The sequence below is a fragment of the Carassius gibelio genome, chromosome A20 (genome assembly GCF_023724105.1).
Source record: "Carassius gibelio isolate Cgi1373 ecotype wild population from Czech Republic chromosome A20, carGib1.2-hapl.c, whole genome shotgun sequence".
Lineage (NCBI taxonomy): Eukaryota > Metazoa > Chordata > Actinopteri > Cypriniformes > Cyprinidae > Carassius > Carassius gibelio.
In genome coordinates this window covers 24,510,016-24,527,481 of record NC_068390.1, presented here as the reverse complement: position 1 = coordinate 24,527,481, position 17,466 = coordinate 24,510,016, and the positions used below count along the sequence as shown (strand labels likewise).

At 36.2% G+C, this 17,466-nt stretch overlaps 2 protein-coding genes across 4 annotated transcripts; one reads left to right on the top strand and one right to left on the bottom strand.

Annotated features, from left to right (window-relative positions):
- Nucleotides 1-120: 120 nt before the first annotated feature.
- LOC127939033 (WD repeat and coiled-coil-containing protein) lies at nt 121-6,170 on the bottom strand. Of its 3 annotated transcripts, XM_052536012.1 has the most exons (5): nt 6,036-6,170; nt 5,144-5,308; nt 3,136-5,053; nt 2,045-2,165; nt 121-1,232 (listed from the first exon to the last, which is right to left on the bottom strand). In XM_052536012.1, the coding sequence occupies exons 3-5, from the start codon at nt 5,011-5,013 to the stop codon at nt 1,060-1,062; spliced, it is 2,172 nt and encodes a 723-aa protein (XP_052391972.1). In that variant the 5' UTR covers nt 5,014-5,053; nt 5,144-5,308; nt 6,036-6,170; the 3' UTR covers nt 121-1,059. The 3 variants fall into 3 exon arrangements, with proteins under 3 accessions (XP_052391972.1, XP_052391971.1, XP_052391974.1); XM_052536011.1 differs by having other exon boundaries at nt 3,136-5,308; XM_052536014.1 differs by lacking the exons at nt 5,144-5,308; nt 6,036-6,170 and having other exon boundaries at nt 3,136-4,845; nt 4,923-5,053.
- Nucleotides 6,171-7,043: 873 nt separating this feature from the next.
- On the top strand, nt 7,044-16,784 carry LOC127938036 (peptidyl-prolyl cis-trans isomerase FKBP1B). The gene is made up of 4 exons (XM_052534413.1): nt 7,044-7,169; nt 9,244-9,291; nt 15,859-15,971; nt 16,059-16,784. Exons 1-4 carry the CDS (start codon nt 7,133-7,135, stop codon nt 16,185-16,187), a joined length of 327 nt encoding a protein of 108 aa, XP_052390373.1. The 5' UTR covers nt 7,044-7,132; the 3' UTR covers nt 16,188-16,784.
- The last annotated feature ends 682 nt before the right edge of the window (nt 16,785-17,466 follow it).

Below are 17,466 nucleotides of genomic sequence, written 5' to 3'. Positions count from 1 at the left end.
CGAAACAACCTCGCCCTGGAGGAGCTCAGGTGAAGACCTTGATGTCAGTTTTACATAAAATAATCATTCGGCAAGGATTTATTAAATTAATCTAATCACAAAAATAGTAAGCAGCACAACTTTTTAACATTGATAAATAATGAATGTTTATTGAGCAGCAAATTGGCATATTTGGTAGATTATGTGACACTGAAGACTGGAGTAAAGATGCTGAAAATGCAGCTTTGCATCACATGAATAAATTGCTTATTACAAAATATTCAAATAGGCAGCAGTTATTTGAATTTGTTATAATATTTCGCATTTTTACCGTTTTGACTGTATTTTCAATCAAATGAATGTAGCCTTGGTGAGCATAAGGATTTCTTTCAGAAACATAAAAAAATAATAATAATAAAAAAATGACAGACTATATATCGTTATATATCAGGATTTCCTGAGGTAAAATATACTGATATATCTATCTGTATGTGTTTGAACCGTAAGGATTCTTTAAATTGAATATAAATAATAATCAGGCAGTGCAAAATGTGCAAAGGTGGATTGAGATTTTTTTTAAAGATTATTGTTTTACAAGAAAATACTTTTTCAGTTTTTCCACTTAAACGTTTCAGTTTAACTATGTAGTTCTTTAAATGTGGGTTGTTAATACGGAACCAAAATGTGGTATGACATGTCATACAGCTTAAAAATCAAATCAATTATGTAACATAAAAGAATACAATCACTATGAATCGTCTTTAATTTCACATTACACGTACCTTCATTTTGTTGTGTGGGACCAAATAGAAACTATTTAAGCAAAAAATAACCAAGCAGGCACTCAATATTTCTTCTGAAAATTTAAAAACTGTTCATCCCTTGACAGCTGTCTGTCACATTACACAAATCTATCAACATCCAATAAATATCACAGTGGTGAATATGTCAGCAAGAAGTTTTCCCTGAGTTCCAAACTAAGAGTTTGGAATATCCCTGTGTTAGATACACATATCCAGCTAACACATGACAAATATCATACAAATATTTCTAATGATTCCTGTTATGATGATACAGGCTTTATTTTTCTGCATTAGGAGACACTGGACTTTCTGGCAAAAATACATCAGCGCAGCTCGGGGGTCTTATAGGAGATTTCCTTCTTGCACTCCTTATTGTGAGCTCATCTTTGTGTTTAAATGTGAGCGGAACGAAACCATCTGCATCAGCCACCAAGACGATCCACATGGGACCTATGAGAAGAAGAGAAATGTATTTAAAGGAATAGTTCACCCAAATATAAAAGTTTGCTGAAAATGTACTCAGCCCCAGGTCATCCAAGATGTAGATGAGTTTGTTTATTCATCTGAACAGATTTGAAGAAATTGAGAAATAGATGGAATGCTAAATTTCACAAAACTCTTCTGAAGAAGAAACAAACCCATCTACATTTTGGATGGTCTGAGGGTGAGTAAATTTACAGCAAGTTTTCATTTTTGGGTGAACTATTTCTTTAAATCTATGAGAAATGTCTGCGCAGAAACGCGGTCTTAGCATAAGTGACTATGGTTCAAGAATACATCAGCTGTAGAGATGCAAAGCACAAAAGGCTGTAAGCGGATTCAAACTTAAACCCTTAAATCCAATTACTCCACCTAATCGCTTCCTATTTTAGTCATTGACAATTAAACCTAGCCAAAGCACACCAAACAATCCGTCTTCAACAAAATAAAATAGGATTCATAGATCTGCTCATTGCAAAACAACAAATCTGGCTGAAATGTCAACACAAACATTTTTTTTTTTTTTATTCAAAATATCACTCTTTTGACCTGGATACGTCTTGGCCAACATTTTTTAATTGCCTAAAATGTCTAGTTTGGGCTTTGTTTTCACACAAACTGAAAGTTTGACCACTAGCATACAGGGATTGTACATACGTAACTGGATCTACAAGGACAGTGTCTCATATTATTACATATGCATTCATCAAGGCGGTAGCACTGGCATTTTGAAAAAAGCCTCCATATTTACATGTTATGGAGACAAGTTTTTTCAGACGTACCATGCATCATCTCCACGACTGTCAGGCTGAAGAGTTCCTGCACCACCCGCAGACAGATCCGCCCCCCACACAGCAACAACGGCCTTCTCTCGTCTGTATACACGTTGTCAGACAACTGTTTCTAAAGGAAAGACAAATACAAAGTGCAACACTATGAGTCACTTAGGAAGGGAACTCATCATTGACAAAAGACCTGGTCATGTGCTCATGGATTAAGTCTGATGATTCCCATAAAACAAGTTATGCCAGGGTCAACAGAATCACTTCAATCTGGCATCTGCTGACAAAGGGTTTTATTGACAACAGTGAGAGGAATTACGAGTTGGTCTGACTAAGAGTAAAATGGGCTTTGGAGAGTCTTGGTTTGGATTAGGACTTAGCTGCAGAAGTAAATCATTTAATCAAGTAATCATTTGTTAATATGAAATTTAACATTCAAATACAAATAAAAATAAAAAAAATGATAAAAAAAACCTCTATGAAGATTTACTAATTGTGGAGGGTATTTAACCCGGCGGAGTCGTTTGGAATATGAAGAAACTCTACAATTCGATTAATGCATATAGTCAAAAAACATAAAAATGGTTGACAACAAATTGTGTTATAAATTATTGTCATGTCAATTATTATAAATTATAATAATAATAATTTTGATTATTTATAAACAAATGACATAAATAATAAGGGTCTGTGATCTTATATGGTATGCTCACATTTACATTATAAATTACAATTATGTAATTAATAATAAAAATATATTTATATGAATTATAATTTAGGTTACTTATAAATTATAGTGGTTTAAATTGAATAGTAATTATTATTGTTATTAATATATTTCATAATATATAACATAACATTTAAATTATTGTAATAAAAATAATTTAACATTATAAAAAATTAATCACACAGTATGTGGCTTGACCCTTCGAGAGAATGTTTTTTCAAAACAATGCTGGAAATCAAATCCTTTATGCAATAATTCAAATAAATAAATTTACAAATAAGGACTCTTTTATTTTTCTACTACAGAAGACTGCAGACTTTCCCCGCACAATTTAAAAGTGGTGGATCGGTGGATCATTTCATACCTGACATGTAATGTGCACATATTGAGGTTCATAAGCAGACGGATAACTGCATGCAATCTTCTTGCCATTCTGGGTGACGTCTCTGATTTCTGCAAGGCACTGCTGGACGTCAGCAAATCGGGTGAAAATCCTCTCCATGTTCTGCGTCAGCTGCTCCAGGTTCTTCTCTTTGGACTGGCAGCTGTTCTTTGGCGGAGTGGCATCGGAGTATAATTTTTCCGAGGCCTCGTATATGGGCGAACAGGGTCGACTGGAATCACGGCTGGCCTGACCGGCTACGGCGAGCGTGGCCATGCGGCTGATGTGATCCATGTCGTAGGTTTCCAGAGTTATAGAGGAGGAACTGGATGCTCTATCTGAGAAGTCGACGGAGCTTGCCACGGGGCTCAAATCTGAGCTGCGTACCTCCTCGATTAGTTTCCTCCGACTGGATGGCGAAACAATTACCGAGCCTCCGGGAAGTATTAGATCCTTAATTGATAGACGGTCCTCTTTAGAAAAGTTCTCCGAATGACGTCTAATCCCATGATGTTGGCTCGCCGACTCGGATTTGGGAACCACCAGGGTGGCACCTTCCTCATCAAATACAAGCTCCTTGGCTATTAGCCTCAAGATGTACTTGTCCGTGTTGGAGGAGGGCAGGAAAGCAGGATCATTGGACTTCTGTCGGCCAATCATGAAGAGCAACATTTTGTTGGTGAAAAAGCACACTCCTTTGGCCCTCTCATTTTTTTGCAGCTGGATCTGCTGCACGTTGGGCATGGAAGAATCTGTGATGCAGTATACTAGGATCATGCTGCACGTGTTTGATGCCACAGCCACCGTGCTACCGCTCTGATCGAAGGCGATAATATCAGGGACCAAGATGCCAGGGATGCTGACCTTCCTCGTAGTGGTGACCTTACGTTCATATGTCACCAGAATCAGATGTGACGAGTCCTGACCTGTTCCAGTCACATTATCCCGCCGCCTCAAGTGAATGAGTGGACTTGGGTCTGATTTTCGGTGTTTGGCGAGAATGTGCGTTAGATCTATGGGTCCAGATGAAGAACCGTGTCCCAAGCGCTCAGAATCACATGATCTCCGTCTGTCCAAATAATGGTCTGTATCCACTGTCAAAACAGAAGAAGGGCGGCACGTCGAAGCTTCTGACTCATTGGGCAGGTCAAATGTGATACCTGCATTGAGCCCACAAATTTTATCAAGGGGAAGTTCAGTGGCTACAGCCACTTGAGCTTCGTCGGTGGACTCGATTGCACAGATATACCCACCTACATCGAAAATAGGGCAGAAGGAACATGCCGCCAGGCTTTTTTGGATGTCGTTCCAAATATACGAGTGCAAAGCACTACCAATGGCGACCACCAGGCGGGTTCCGTCTTTAGTCCAGCAGGCACAATGGATCAAACCGCTGCCCTTGATGTCAGCCTTCACACGACGATTATCAACCCGAACGCAAAACAAGACCGAGGCATCTCGTTTGGTCAAAATGGCTAAGATGTCCATTTTGGGATGCCAGACGCATCCCTGGGAGAGCAGCGGGAACGGCTCACTCATTTCGCAGGTCTGCGTGCACAGGAGTTTGTTCTGCTCTGTAGTGCTCAGCTGAAGTTGCCAAACTGTGATATGCTTTTTGTGCTGGACAGCAAGCAACGCCGGGGATCCAGAGCAGCACAATGGTCCCCAGAAGAGTCCCAAGACATGTTCAAACTGTCCAATAACATTGGTGTCACCAAATTTGGGCTCACCATCGACAGAATACAACGACGTGAGACAAACCTGCTTACCGTCCGTCCAGGCTATTCCGTGCACCGGGTGAATGGCTTGGTGCAAGGTGTTTAACCCTGTCCTCAGAAGCTTGGCTTTTCCTAGCTCCATGCTTGGTTCAGTTTCTCCGATGGAAAGGAAAATAATGTTCCTGGTCATACAGAAAAAAAAGAGTTTGAAGTCAGAGTTGAGAGATAGATGCAACTCTGTGCTTCAGTAGGAGAAGACTGCCATCACGTACTCCAAGAATAGACAAAGCCTCTTCCCTCACTCTCTAATCCTATTGGCCAGAGTGAGGCTCCACTCAAGGATGACCAGATTAGGCTGACACGACCCCCAACGTCATAAAACCCTCTGAGGATGGGATGCTACGTCTTTTGACTTTGTCTTTTTCTCTGTCCCAGGCCTGAAATGCACAAAAATATATGTAAGACACACACACATATATATATATATATATATATATATATATATATATATATATATATATATATATATATATATATATATATATATATTTGTTGAGTCTATTAAGTTGCAGTCACATTAGTGTATTTCAGCGAAATTCTGCAGCCAAAATAAAAAGTCTACTGTTCCTTCCCTGAAAGCACAGGTACATCACAGACGTCTGCATTTACATCTGCAAGATGTATTTTTTATGTTTGCTCATCTGCAATATATCTATAGGACGTAATAGGCGTTTAGAAAATTTCTTTGAGATGTAAATGATTTAACTAGAATGTATGTAAAACTGACATCTTAAAGATATCTATCAGATGTTTGTACACAGCAGATGATTTCCAGATGAAGCCATCTTAAAGACAATGATAGAAAGATTTTAAAAAGCCTTTAGAAGGGAATGCTGTTTTGTATTGTGATTGTATAATAGCAAAACGAACTGTATTAAACATGATATATAAAAACCGTGGTTACTAATTTTGGTAATGTTAAGTTGACAGTAGTAACAACAACTGTAACGTTAGTGACTAGCAAAAAATAACTGGTTCCCGGTCATGTGAAAGTTTCACATGTGTGAAGCAGGCAATCTAGATCTAGAACATTCCTGAAATTATGAACGGAACATGTAAGTCACCGCACACGAGCATTTTTCGAAGACAATATTACATACATACCATTAGCCCGGTGACAGACTGCGGTAACTATAACAACTCCGCGTGTAGAAAAACATGTCAACATGTGTCGGCATTTCCCGGCGGAGACCTTTGAAGTCATGGACAACCGGAAAGAGAATGTCTCGTGCATTCTGGGAACTGTAGTTCACGTCACACACTTTCAAACTAGTGAAGGGAAGTCGGAGGCTGAATCCGAAATGGCCCCCTACACCTTCATTCAATATTCCTTACATTAGGCCAATAATACAGTTAACTAACAATATACATATGTTTTATTATAGTTTGGTCAAATTAATTGGTATTTGTTGTTGGAGCCATGATTTAGTAAAGCAAATGATTTTTACGCTAATTCTTTGCAATTACAATAAACAAACCAATTACTTATAGTTAGCAAAGTTAGCATGTTTTAATGATAGAAATACAATCAAGTTTTAATTGTTAATATTTCTGCAAATTAATCTTACCCTCCCATGTAGTCACTGTTTCATGACTGCAACTAAGAGTCATAATATGGGAGCTATTGTTTATGATGAATCATAAAAAATAATAGCCTGAAATGTTAAAACAAACACGTTTATTATTATTCAGTTATGACAAAAAACGCACGTAAAGTGTGTATATATACATACATACATTTATATATATATATATATATATATATATATATATATATATATATATATATATATATATATATATATATATATATATATAGCCCTATATATATATATATATATATATATATATATATATATATATATATATATATATATATATATATATATATATATATATATATATATATATATAAATATGCACAACATGTGCTGTTCAGTAGATTTTAAACAGTAGGCTACACTACTGCAGCGTGCAGGAACCTCGATAAAAAAAAAAAAAAAAGAAAATACAATAAAATAAATCTTGTCGGGCAATCAGAGAGTAGTTTTGTCTAAAAGTTGAACACGGCTTGACCATCGCAGGGCGCGTTCAGTCGGAGTGATGTGACAGTGGGCGGAGTGCATTACTGCTGCTGTCTCCGCTCTGTCTTCTTTCTCTCTCTCTGTCTTACTACTGTAGGATCTACACGCGCTTACAGAATGGGTGTTGAGGTTGAAACAATATCTCCAGGAGACGGTAAGACGCTATCATCTAATAAACTGAATATCAAATTCACGAACGTTCTAAAAATTCTTGCGGATTCGAATGTTGTTACATGGTTGCGGCAAAAGCGGAAACATTCTTACGCTCTAACTACATAGAATAAGTAGAATTTTCACTGCATATTATTTGCGTAAAGCTTTGAAAACTAAGATTTCTAACGAAAATACAATGATTGCTATATCCCATGGCTATGAGGATGTTTCCAGTCGGGGATTTAACGTGTGTCTGTGCCCAGCGGATAATATGTGCCATGTGTGCCAACTCAAGCTCTCTTCTCATTATGATTTCTCGCTGCAGCTGTCAGATATCATCTTCAGCGTGCAGTAGTTTGATTTTGCTTCTGAAATACAGGTTGATATTTTTGATCATGTATGTCTCAGTTGGCAGCACTCTTGCCCTGGCTAGACCTGAGCTTTGATGTTAATGTGAGGGGGGCTTTGCAGGGTAATTTGGCACAGTTGGAAGAGTCACTGGGTTTCTGAGACCTGATCTGGTCTAATGGCACAGTATAGACGCTGTTATGTGTGCCATTTGTTGCTTTGCTTCTTTACTGGTGAAACCCAACTGACCGTTTGGACATGAAGACACTTTCATTGACACAATTTAGCATTATTTTTACATGGATGTAGACTATGTCTAGTTCTAGTAGTATGTTTAGTTCTAGTCCTCAAATCTGATTGGCCAAACTGATTTAGAGAATAATAGCATTTGGACGACATGTGGTTTACATTGAGGGTCTGTAAGTTTTTTTTTATGCTTTTTGAAAGTCTCTGCAAGGCTGCAATAATTTGATCAAAATGCAGTAAAAACAGTCCTATTGTCAAATATTATGGAAATATTGTGAAATATTATATAAACCCCTATTTTCTGTTTTAATATATTTTAAAACATCCATTACTTCAGGCTTCAGTCACATGATCCTTCAGAAAAACAAACCAACAAACAAGCAAAATGTTGAAAACAATTGTGATGTTTAATATTTTTGTGAAAACCATGATTCATATCAATTTAATTTGGTCAGTTGCTGATGGATAAAACTATTAATTTCTAAAAAAAAAATTTATACATGTGTGTATATATATATATATATATATATATATATATATATATATATATATATATATATATATATATATATAATATATATCGGCTAATATTCATATGTATTAATATGATGCTGTATATCATTTATTTTGTAATTTATTAATATTTTATAAAAAACATCAAAGGTAGCTCATAAGTAATTTTTATTCATAGACTTTTTATTTGGCCTTTCGGTCTTTAAACATTGTCTTTACATGATCATTAGAATCTGTAAATAAGTGCTAGAGTGACCATGATCTCATATGATTTTGACACCTTTCAGACGTACAATTCTTGGCACAAGTCATCAAACTCAAGAACTGCCTTCTGGGGTCACCAGTGTCAGGAATGAGTGCCATGTAATGACGCCTTCACTTTTCTCACTCTGCTCAGGTCTCTTGTGTCTGTGGGCTGCTCTCCACTGACATCCTATCTGACCCCCTGCTGTCATGTGGCTCACATTCCTGTCCAGCTCCCACACATTAACCAGACACCACCTCCAACACACACACACACACACATGCTTTCTTCAGATCAGGATTGCATATGAGGTCTAAGACCAAACCCAGGTCTCATGACTGTAGAAGCTGCTTTTTGGATTTCCAAGTGATTTTATTGATCCCTTTGGCGTTTGTGGATTAAATTATAGTGGCAAGCTACCAATAAAACAATCTTTCAGTGCATTAAAGTTTTGTTAGTGCATCCTGAAGATGGGATTTGTTTTCTATGCTATATAACCTGATGATGAATATGTCAGCCAGCCAATTAGATTGGACCTGGTCAATTGAGTCAGTTCATGCCATGTATGTGTAATACATATCAGACGTTCAGTGGACGGTCAATGCTGAACTACAAGTTGGAAAAGCCTCCTTCATCACCAGACAATACTAAACCTTACAATATAAGGTTCACATGATATGAATCACCTTTCCACTAACTGTTCTGTTCTCCTATTTCCTTACAGGAAGAACCTTTCCGAAGAAAGGACAGACATGCGTTGTGCATTACATAGGTAAACAATCTGCTCTAATGGTTCTCATATGTTGTTTGTTGGACGCTTCGCTCAGGCGACTGGTGCGCCCTGCAGACGAACAGCTCAGACAGACAGGAAATGGGATGTCGATAACAACATTCTGTCTCCCCTTGCTTGAATGTTTTCTTTCCTTTCAATATCCCAGTGCTTCTTTTTGAAAACGCAGGTAGAACTTGATGAATGTTGCATTTCTTTCTCTATGTTGAATTGCTTGGTCCTCAACTACATAATAAGCCCTTATAATTATTAGTGCTTGAACTTTGGACTTTTATATTGTGCTTGACGTACAGGATGTTGCCACCCAGATCAGAAAATGTATGTCTTTTCCACTCATTATATTCATAGTTACCAAAAACATTGATGGAGTCAAAAAGTCTGAGAGCGCTTGCTTGTATTCTTTTATAATTTACCAAACATTTCTTCTTTACTAATTATGATATCAGCATAAAAAATTAATTTAATTTGATAAATTGACATGAAATTCAGAAAGTCTTTCAGGCCTGCGATGATGTTCTCCAGCATAATGTTAGATGTTCTAAAGAGCTCCAGGTGCTTCAGTCGAAGCAAGATTGTCTGATTGTCTGTAGGAGAAACATGATCAGTGTCACCAAGATGAATCACTTAGAAATTGTGCAGATTGTGAAATAATTCCTTTAAGTTATACACTACTTGTTGAAACGTATGGCGTTGGTATACTCTTATACTCACCAAGACTGCATTTATTTGATCATAAATACAGTAAAAACAGTAATATTGTGAATCATTTTTACAGTTTAAAATGACTTTTGTGTTTGAATATATTTTACAATGTAATTTATTCCTGTGATGCAAAGCTGAATTTTCAGAATCATTCTTCCAGTCTTCAGTGTCACGTGATACTTCAGAAATCATTCTAATGTATTGATTTGCTGCTCAACAAACATTTTTTATTATTATCAATGTTGAAAATAATTTTACTGTCACTTCTGATCAATTGAATGTGTCATTGCTGAATAAAAAAGAATATATAATTTTTTTTATGAATTAAAAAAATAAAAATCTAACTGTGATCAAACTTTTCATTAGTATATTATATTTTGATATAGGACAAATTTTTATTTATTACTGAATATTCCTATTCAGTTATTTTTATAGTGTTTTTAGCATTATGATCAAGAGTATTTTTTAATACTGACAAAAAAGCTAAAAACACAATAAAATAAAAGTGAAAGTATTTTTTTTCTGTCTTGGCAGAATTATCTGTATCTGTATCAGGAGAAAGGAAAACAGCTTGAGGCAGAACTATGAGTCCGGCAACACTGACTATGAGATGCGCTTCTGGCAGTCATTAGCCCTCAGAGCTGGTAACAGGGTCAGACTCACTGCAGACGTCAATACAGCAAAAAAAAAAAAAATAAATTAAATCAATAGAGCAAATGTTTGGTTTCTGGAACAGGAAGGAAATTTGTGCACATACACATATGGTCATTTAGCTATGATCGCAGTCTGAAGATTCTTAATGTAAAATCTGTCTACAGTGTCCAGATTAAAAATGAGCAAAAAATTTTCCATATTTTTGTTTAGCTCACATCAGAGAATTAATCAAAGAAATGCAAATGATCAACTAAAAGAAAAGCTCCAAGACTGTCACATGTATCCTAATGCGACACAATAAAGTGACAGACCATAAATGCTTATTTTCATGAAAGTCTGAATAAAATCAGAATACTACCTGTGTAGTATCAATTGTTATGATTAGTGGTATTTCAATCACATTTCATTTATGGTGTTTTTTTTAAAAGAAGTCTCTTACTGTACACTTACCAAGACTGCATTTATTTGATCAAAAATAAAGTAAAAACAGTAATAATGTAAACGATTTTTACAATTTAAAATAACTGTTTGTCTGTTTGAATACATTTTAATACCGAATTTGTTACTGTGATGAAAAGCTGAATTTTCAGCATCATTACTCCAGTCTTCAGAGTCACATGATCTTTCAGAAATCATTCTTATATGCTGATTTGCTGCAAGAAACATTTCCTGTTGTTACAGTTGAAAACAGTTGTGCTGCTTAATTTTTTTTTTTTTTGTGGAAACAGTGATATATTTTTCAGTATTCGTTGATGAATGTTCAAAGGAACAACTTTTTTGCATATTTACTGTCACTTTTGATCTATTTAATGCATCCTTGATAAAAAAAAAGTATTTATTTTTTTATGATCTTTGAACAGTAGTTTTGGTAATTGTTTAATTTGGTTCAATTTCTGAACCCAGTTCTGAATCACACTGGCACTGGGTGACTGTTGACTGGTTGCATCTATTTTATTATTTTTTGATGGAAAACTGATCTTTCACTTGACTGAATTATGAATGGAAAGGCTGTAAATGATAGATGCTGCTTTGAAAGAAGTGGAACCTGTCATTCCTCTTTTTTAATATTATAATGTAAGATAATGTTCAGGTTTGTATATTATCAGTACTCATGGTTGCATGCCAATTGAAACAGGATGGATTTTATCACAGGTTCCTGTCTGAATTAGCAGAGACCCCCACTCCCGTCGCACATCTACCTTTCTCTGACCCAGCGGGCAGAACAAATCAATTAGCCCAGCCCCATTGGAACCCTTGGGGTTTATTATTAGAGCACAGGAAGCCGTCAGGCCTCCCGTGACTGGTGGCTCTATTAATAACAATGGCAACTACACTATGTATAAATATGCTCTGAAGAGACACCCATGTGATTGGTGGGGGCTCCAGGATTAGGCCACTGTAATGGCAATGAGGAGAAACCCACTATAGGTGTCCAGTTTCCTGAACCCTGACCAGGCATTCAGAGGCATTTAAAGTAGTGACATCATGTGCAGTTATGGGTATGTTTCCTTCTCTTCATTCTAGAAACCCTATATGAGAGCTATAATGTTTGATTTTTTTTAACTTTGACTAATGGAGTAATTGACTCTAAATTGTCTCTCATTTATTCTTACCAAACTGTATAAAAAAGAGGACATTTTGCAGATATTTTGTTGTCCAAGCTGCTCAAGTCTGGAATTGATTCTCATCCATATATATTTGAATATATTTTAGAATGTAATTTATTCCTATGACACAACGCTGAATTTCAGTCTTCAGTGTCACATGATCCTTCAGAAATCATTCTAATATGCTGATTTGCTGCTCAAAAAACATTTCTTTTTATTATCCATTTTAAGATGTTTTGGATATGTTTTGTTGTCCAAGCTTCTCACGGTATAACAATACAAATGACGTTTTTTGTTCTCAATCGCAGTAAATTGCTTTTCGTTTATAGTGCAGGGGCTTGTAGGTAATAAGATTTGTTGAAAAACAGGCATTGAAACCCCACCGAAAATAGAATACTGAATGTTCAAATGGAGTTTTGTGCACACGCGCATGTGAGGGTGATAGAGCGAGAGAGAGAGAGAGAGGTCATTACATTACCTAGAGTGCTTGCGGTGTTCTGCCAATCACAATGCACTGGGTCATTTGGCCAATCAGAGCAGACTGCACTTGTTGGAAGGAGGGACTTTGTAGAAAATGTGTTTGAGAGAGACAGGGCATAGAGGATCTACAATAATGTACAGTATTTAAAAAGTAATGTGTTTTTTGAACATTAAAGCATGTCAACATATTCTGTTACACCAAATACACAAAATAATGATCTTTAAAAAAACATCATATGACCCCTTTAAGTATGATTCCTGATGCTCTAATCTTCTGGCATACTATATAGAATGGATAGTCTGAAAGTTGGGATGCAGCAAGGGTTTCAGGTTCTGGGAATGAGTCGGGCAGGTCACCACACAGTAGTCTGTAATATGAGATTGAGTTTAGCATGAAAACGTACATACCTTTCAGATGTTAGGGGTTAGTAGGACTTGGTGCATTCAGCAATATGCATTCAATTGATCAGAAGTGACAGTAAAGGTTTTACATTGTTGCAAAAAACATTTCAAATGCATGCTGTTCTTTGGAACTACCCTTTCATCAAAGAATCCTGAAAAAAAAAAAACGTATGTTTACACAAAAATATTAATAATAATAAGAAGAAGAAATGCTTCTTGAGCATCAAATCAGCATATTAGTAAAATTTCTGAAGGATCATGTGACACTGAAGATTGGAGTAATGATGCAGAAAAGCCTTGCATAATAAGAATATATTATATTATATATGCATAGTATTTTTAATTGCAACATATAAGGATAAAAAAGAAGCAATATTAGGTAATATTAAAGGTAATTAATATTAGTTACTACCAATATTGTATTTGAGAGCAAAGTAGTTTTTATTAATTAAAATGACATTTAAGCTTTCTCTCTTTGCACTTGATACATGATACATGAACCAGTGTCGTTTTTTAGTGGAAATGTGCCAACAAATCTAAAAGAAGCAGTTGCATTCAGGTAGTGTGTGCATCTGATTACATTTGACGCTGACTGAGAGAAACCAGCTGCCAGCTCTTGTAGATGGATACTGTAAGCCGTGATAAAAATAGCTTCCTGCCATACTGGTTCGCACTCTTTCCCACCGACCTCTCATGCACAGGCTCAACAACAGAGAACAACTTCATGTTTTTTTCCAGTGAAGCCAGTCAGCAGATCAGGCTTGCCCCCACTATATTCATGAGCAAAAGAAACGCTCCCTCCCAACATGACCTCTGATTATAATCATGATCGCAGGAGAGCTGATAATTGAAGCTGCAAGGTATTCTGTGACTTGTACTGAGCCTGGTTTTGGCTCTAACAACCACTAAGGTTTATAGCATCACTGGATATATTCAGTCAGTTTAGATCATTCATAAATAAGCTTTAGTTCACCCTTGTTATAGAACAAGCTGCTATTATAATATACTGTCTGGTTTTGGAATGAAGCCCACTCTGCAGATATCTTGGCGCAGGGTCCTTTCTGGGAGTCTCAGTTCCATGTAAGTCCAGGGGGGAGTGAAAGTTAATACTGAGCTGTACGAGGACCATCGCTCAGCGTGAGGGATCTTTCATATCTCCCTCGGCATGGATGAAACTGTAAGGAATAAAATGCTTCTAATGGTGTGTCAGACTCTGATTTAAACAAAGCACAGACACATTTGTCCTCACATTTCGATGGTTATTCACACAATTAGTGTTGATAGTGAAATGTGGGCTTGTGATATTGAATTCTGTGCAACACAATATCTCATCTACAATATAAATTGTAGGCCCAGGAAAGCTTGTACTTTCTAGGGCAAAGATTTTTACATTTAGATTAATGATTAATTATTGTTATATATTTTTTCAAATTAAACAAGTGGTAAAAATGGTAATTTGATGTGATTAATTAAATATAAAAAAGTGGTTACAAATAAAGTACAGTAAAAGATACAATTGTGCTGATTAATTTTAACCGTCATATACAATTAAACCTATTTAATATTTCAGTTGAGTTCAATTTTACATTTTGATTAACAGCCCTATTTAAAAAAATATGAGACATTAAAAAGCGTCATTGTTTTTATTTATTTATTTTTACATTTGTATTTAAGTACATCTGGCAAAACTGAGCTTTTGTTGCTTAATCTTACAAACGTTTAACATGCTTTACTTTACATTTGGCACTTTGGCACAAGACGTATTTTATCTTATGAATAATTGTACTGTAATCATGAAAGACCAGAGTGTTATTGATTATATCTTCCTCTCTCTTTCTCTTTTCCTTCCTGTCATAAAGATGGAGGCAAGCGGTGACCTACTTAAACTGGCTGAATAATCTGGTGAATTAGGCCAATGTTTCATATTTGATTCTTTTTGTTCATTTGGATCACAAGAGCTCAGATTCCACAGGAGATTTAGATAAGCACAGATGTGCTCCCTCCAGTGGGTCAGCTGTGTGTTACTGGACCACACCTGTCTGATTGTAGGCACCCCCGCAGACCCCTGAAGGAGTCAAACAGAGAATCTTCTAGTGTGGTCTGCTGTTTTAGTCAGGAAATCCAGTAGATTTGCTGATAAATTCAATTTCAAAATTAATTTTGAAAGATCATTGGGTCTGATATTGTGGATGTGGACTCTGTTTGATCAGCTGCTGTTTTAGGGCACTGTTGTTTTGTCCACTATGTTGCAGTGTGTATCTGCTGTTAAATAAATGATTAAGAATGTTGTGCTGGTGATATCTCTTCAATTCTTGGTCCAATGTTGCAATTACTGTCTCCTGTAAGCCTGGGAACCACAACTGTGCAGTTTCTTCATCAGCTGCTGGTCTGTTTACATCTGTTAGCAGCTTGTGCTGTTCCATTTTCTCCTTAATTTTAGGGTTAGATTTTTACACTATGAACAGTAAACTTTGTAGGGAACCTCCTTCAACACCCTTGTTGGCTCCCTGTTTAATTCATAAAGGGTTATGAATATTTTATTGCTATTGTGTGAATAATGTAATCAGTAAACATTTAATAAAAATGTAATTGTAGTGTGAGTACCTTATGTTTGGAATTTGATTATGTAATCCAGAGTCACACTGTTTGTTGTAATGATGATGATAATTGTGTATTTAACTTTCTTTAATTATTATTATTGCAGGGATGCTGCAGAATGGAAAGAAGTTTGACTCGTCACGAGACAGAAACAAGCCCTTCAAATTCAAGATCGGCCGACAGGAAGTCATCAAGGGCTGGGAGGAAGGAGTTGCACAGGTTATTGAGTCTGATGCTGTGCTGCATGTATTCTTGAATATTTCTATCAGATTCCACTCGCTTTAAAGTGTTTGCATCTAATTTCAGATGAGTTTGGGTCAGAGGGCGAAGATCACCTGCACCCCAGATATGGCTTATGGAGCCACGGGACACCCTGGTGTCATTCCTCCCAATGCCACTCTTATATTTGACGTGGAACTGCTGAAACTGGAGTGAAACACTAGCTTTTGCAGGGTTGAAGTCCTCAAATGGAGGAGAAACATGAGTCCCCGCCCCACCAATAAAACCTTCTCAACTTTTCTTTTTCTGCCAATAAATGGGTGTATCTTTCTACACATGACCTTAATACTATTTTAGCATCTCAGTTTCATTTTGATACATGCAAGTGTTTTTTTTTTTATATATATATACTGCACTTTCATGGAACTATGAATACAACAGAATTATTAACTCAGTGTTTTAATTTGTACTAGACTGGCTCCACTGCCGTGATGAGTTTAGTAGGGTTAGTATTTTACAGGAGGGTGTAATGGGTGATAATTCTGTATTCTGAGGGGCATTAACAACCACTATCTGCATTGCCACTTTTGATAAAAGCATATCCTGCTGAATGCATATGACAGAACGATCATGTTACTGTTTTTAAAATATATTTTATATATCAATCTATCCCTTATAAACATTTGTTGTAAGTCTCATTCAAATGTATAAAAATGAGACGTGGAACAAACTCAGTATGCACCGTGGAGTGCTTTGGCTTTAATTAACATTTTATCAACTTGCTCTTAATAAAGATAATTTAACTCTTTGAAATCTTTGTGCTGTTGGAACTGGAACTGATCAATTTTATTTCTGATTATTATCTGTTCTGTGCATAAGATAAGAGAGAGCAGGCAGTAAGAATATTCAGTGTTTCATAACTGAGAGGCAAGACATTATATTTTCCATTAACCAAAATTAATATGCATTTGTATAAAACATTATTTATGCAGAGACATGGCAGGTTTTAAAAATGACTTCTCATTGCATTTTTATGAAGTTCTAAAACACAGATAGATAGATAGATAGATAGATAGATAGATAGATAGATAGATAGATAGATAGATAGATAGATAGATAGATAGATAGATAGATAGATAGATAGATAGATTTATAGTGGGATATGTCGCCACCTGCTGAAATTAATTTGACAGCGATTTTGAGACCCTCAAAATAGTAATCGGTAACTATAACTATAACCAGGGCCGTTTGAAGGAATTTGGGGGCCCCAAGCAAAATGGACATAGAGGCCCCCCGACAACCCCCCCCCCCCCCCACAGCACCACAGGAACCACAGCATAGCCATACAGTTTAAGTTCACCCGCACTTTATATAAAATAAAAAAAGTTTACAGTGCAAATACTGCTTGAAAAAATAGTTTGGTGAGAATTCAATAATGCTTTTTTGACAGAGGATGCATTTGTTTATTTACTCTAGAATGCACGTCATGAAAGTT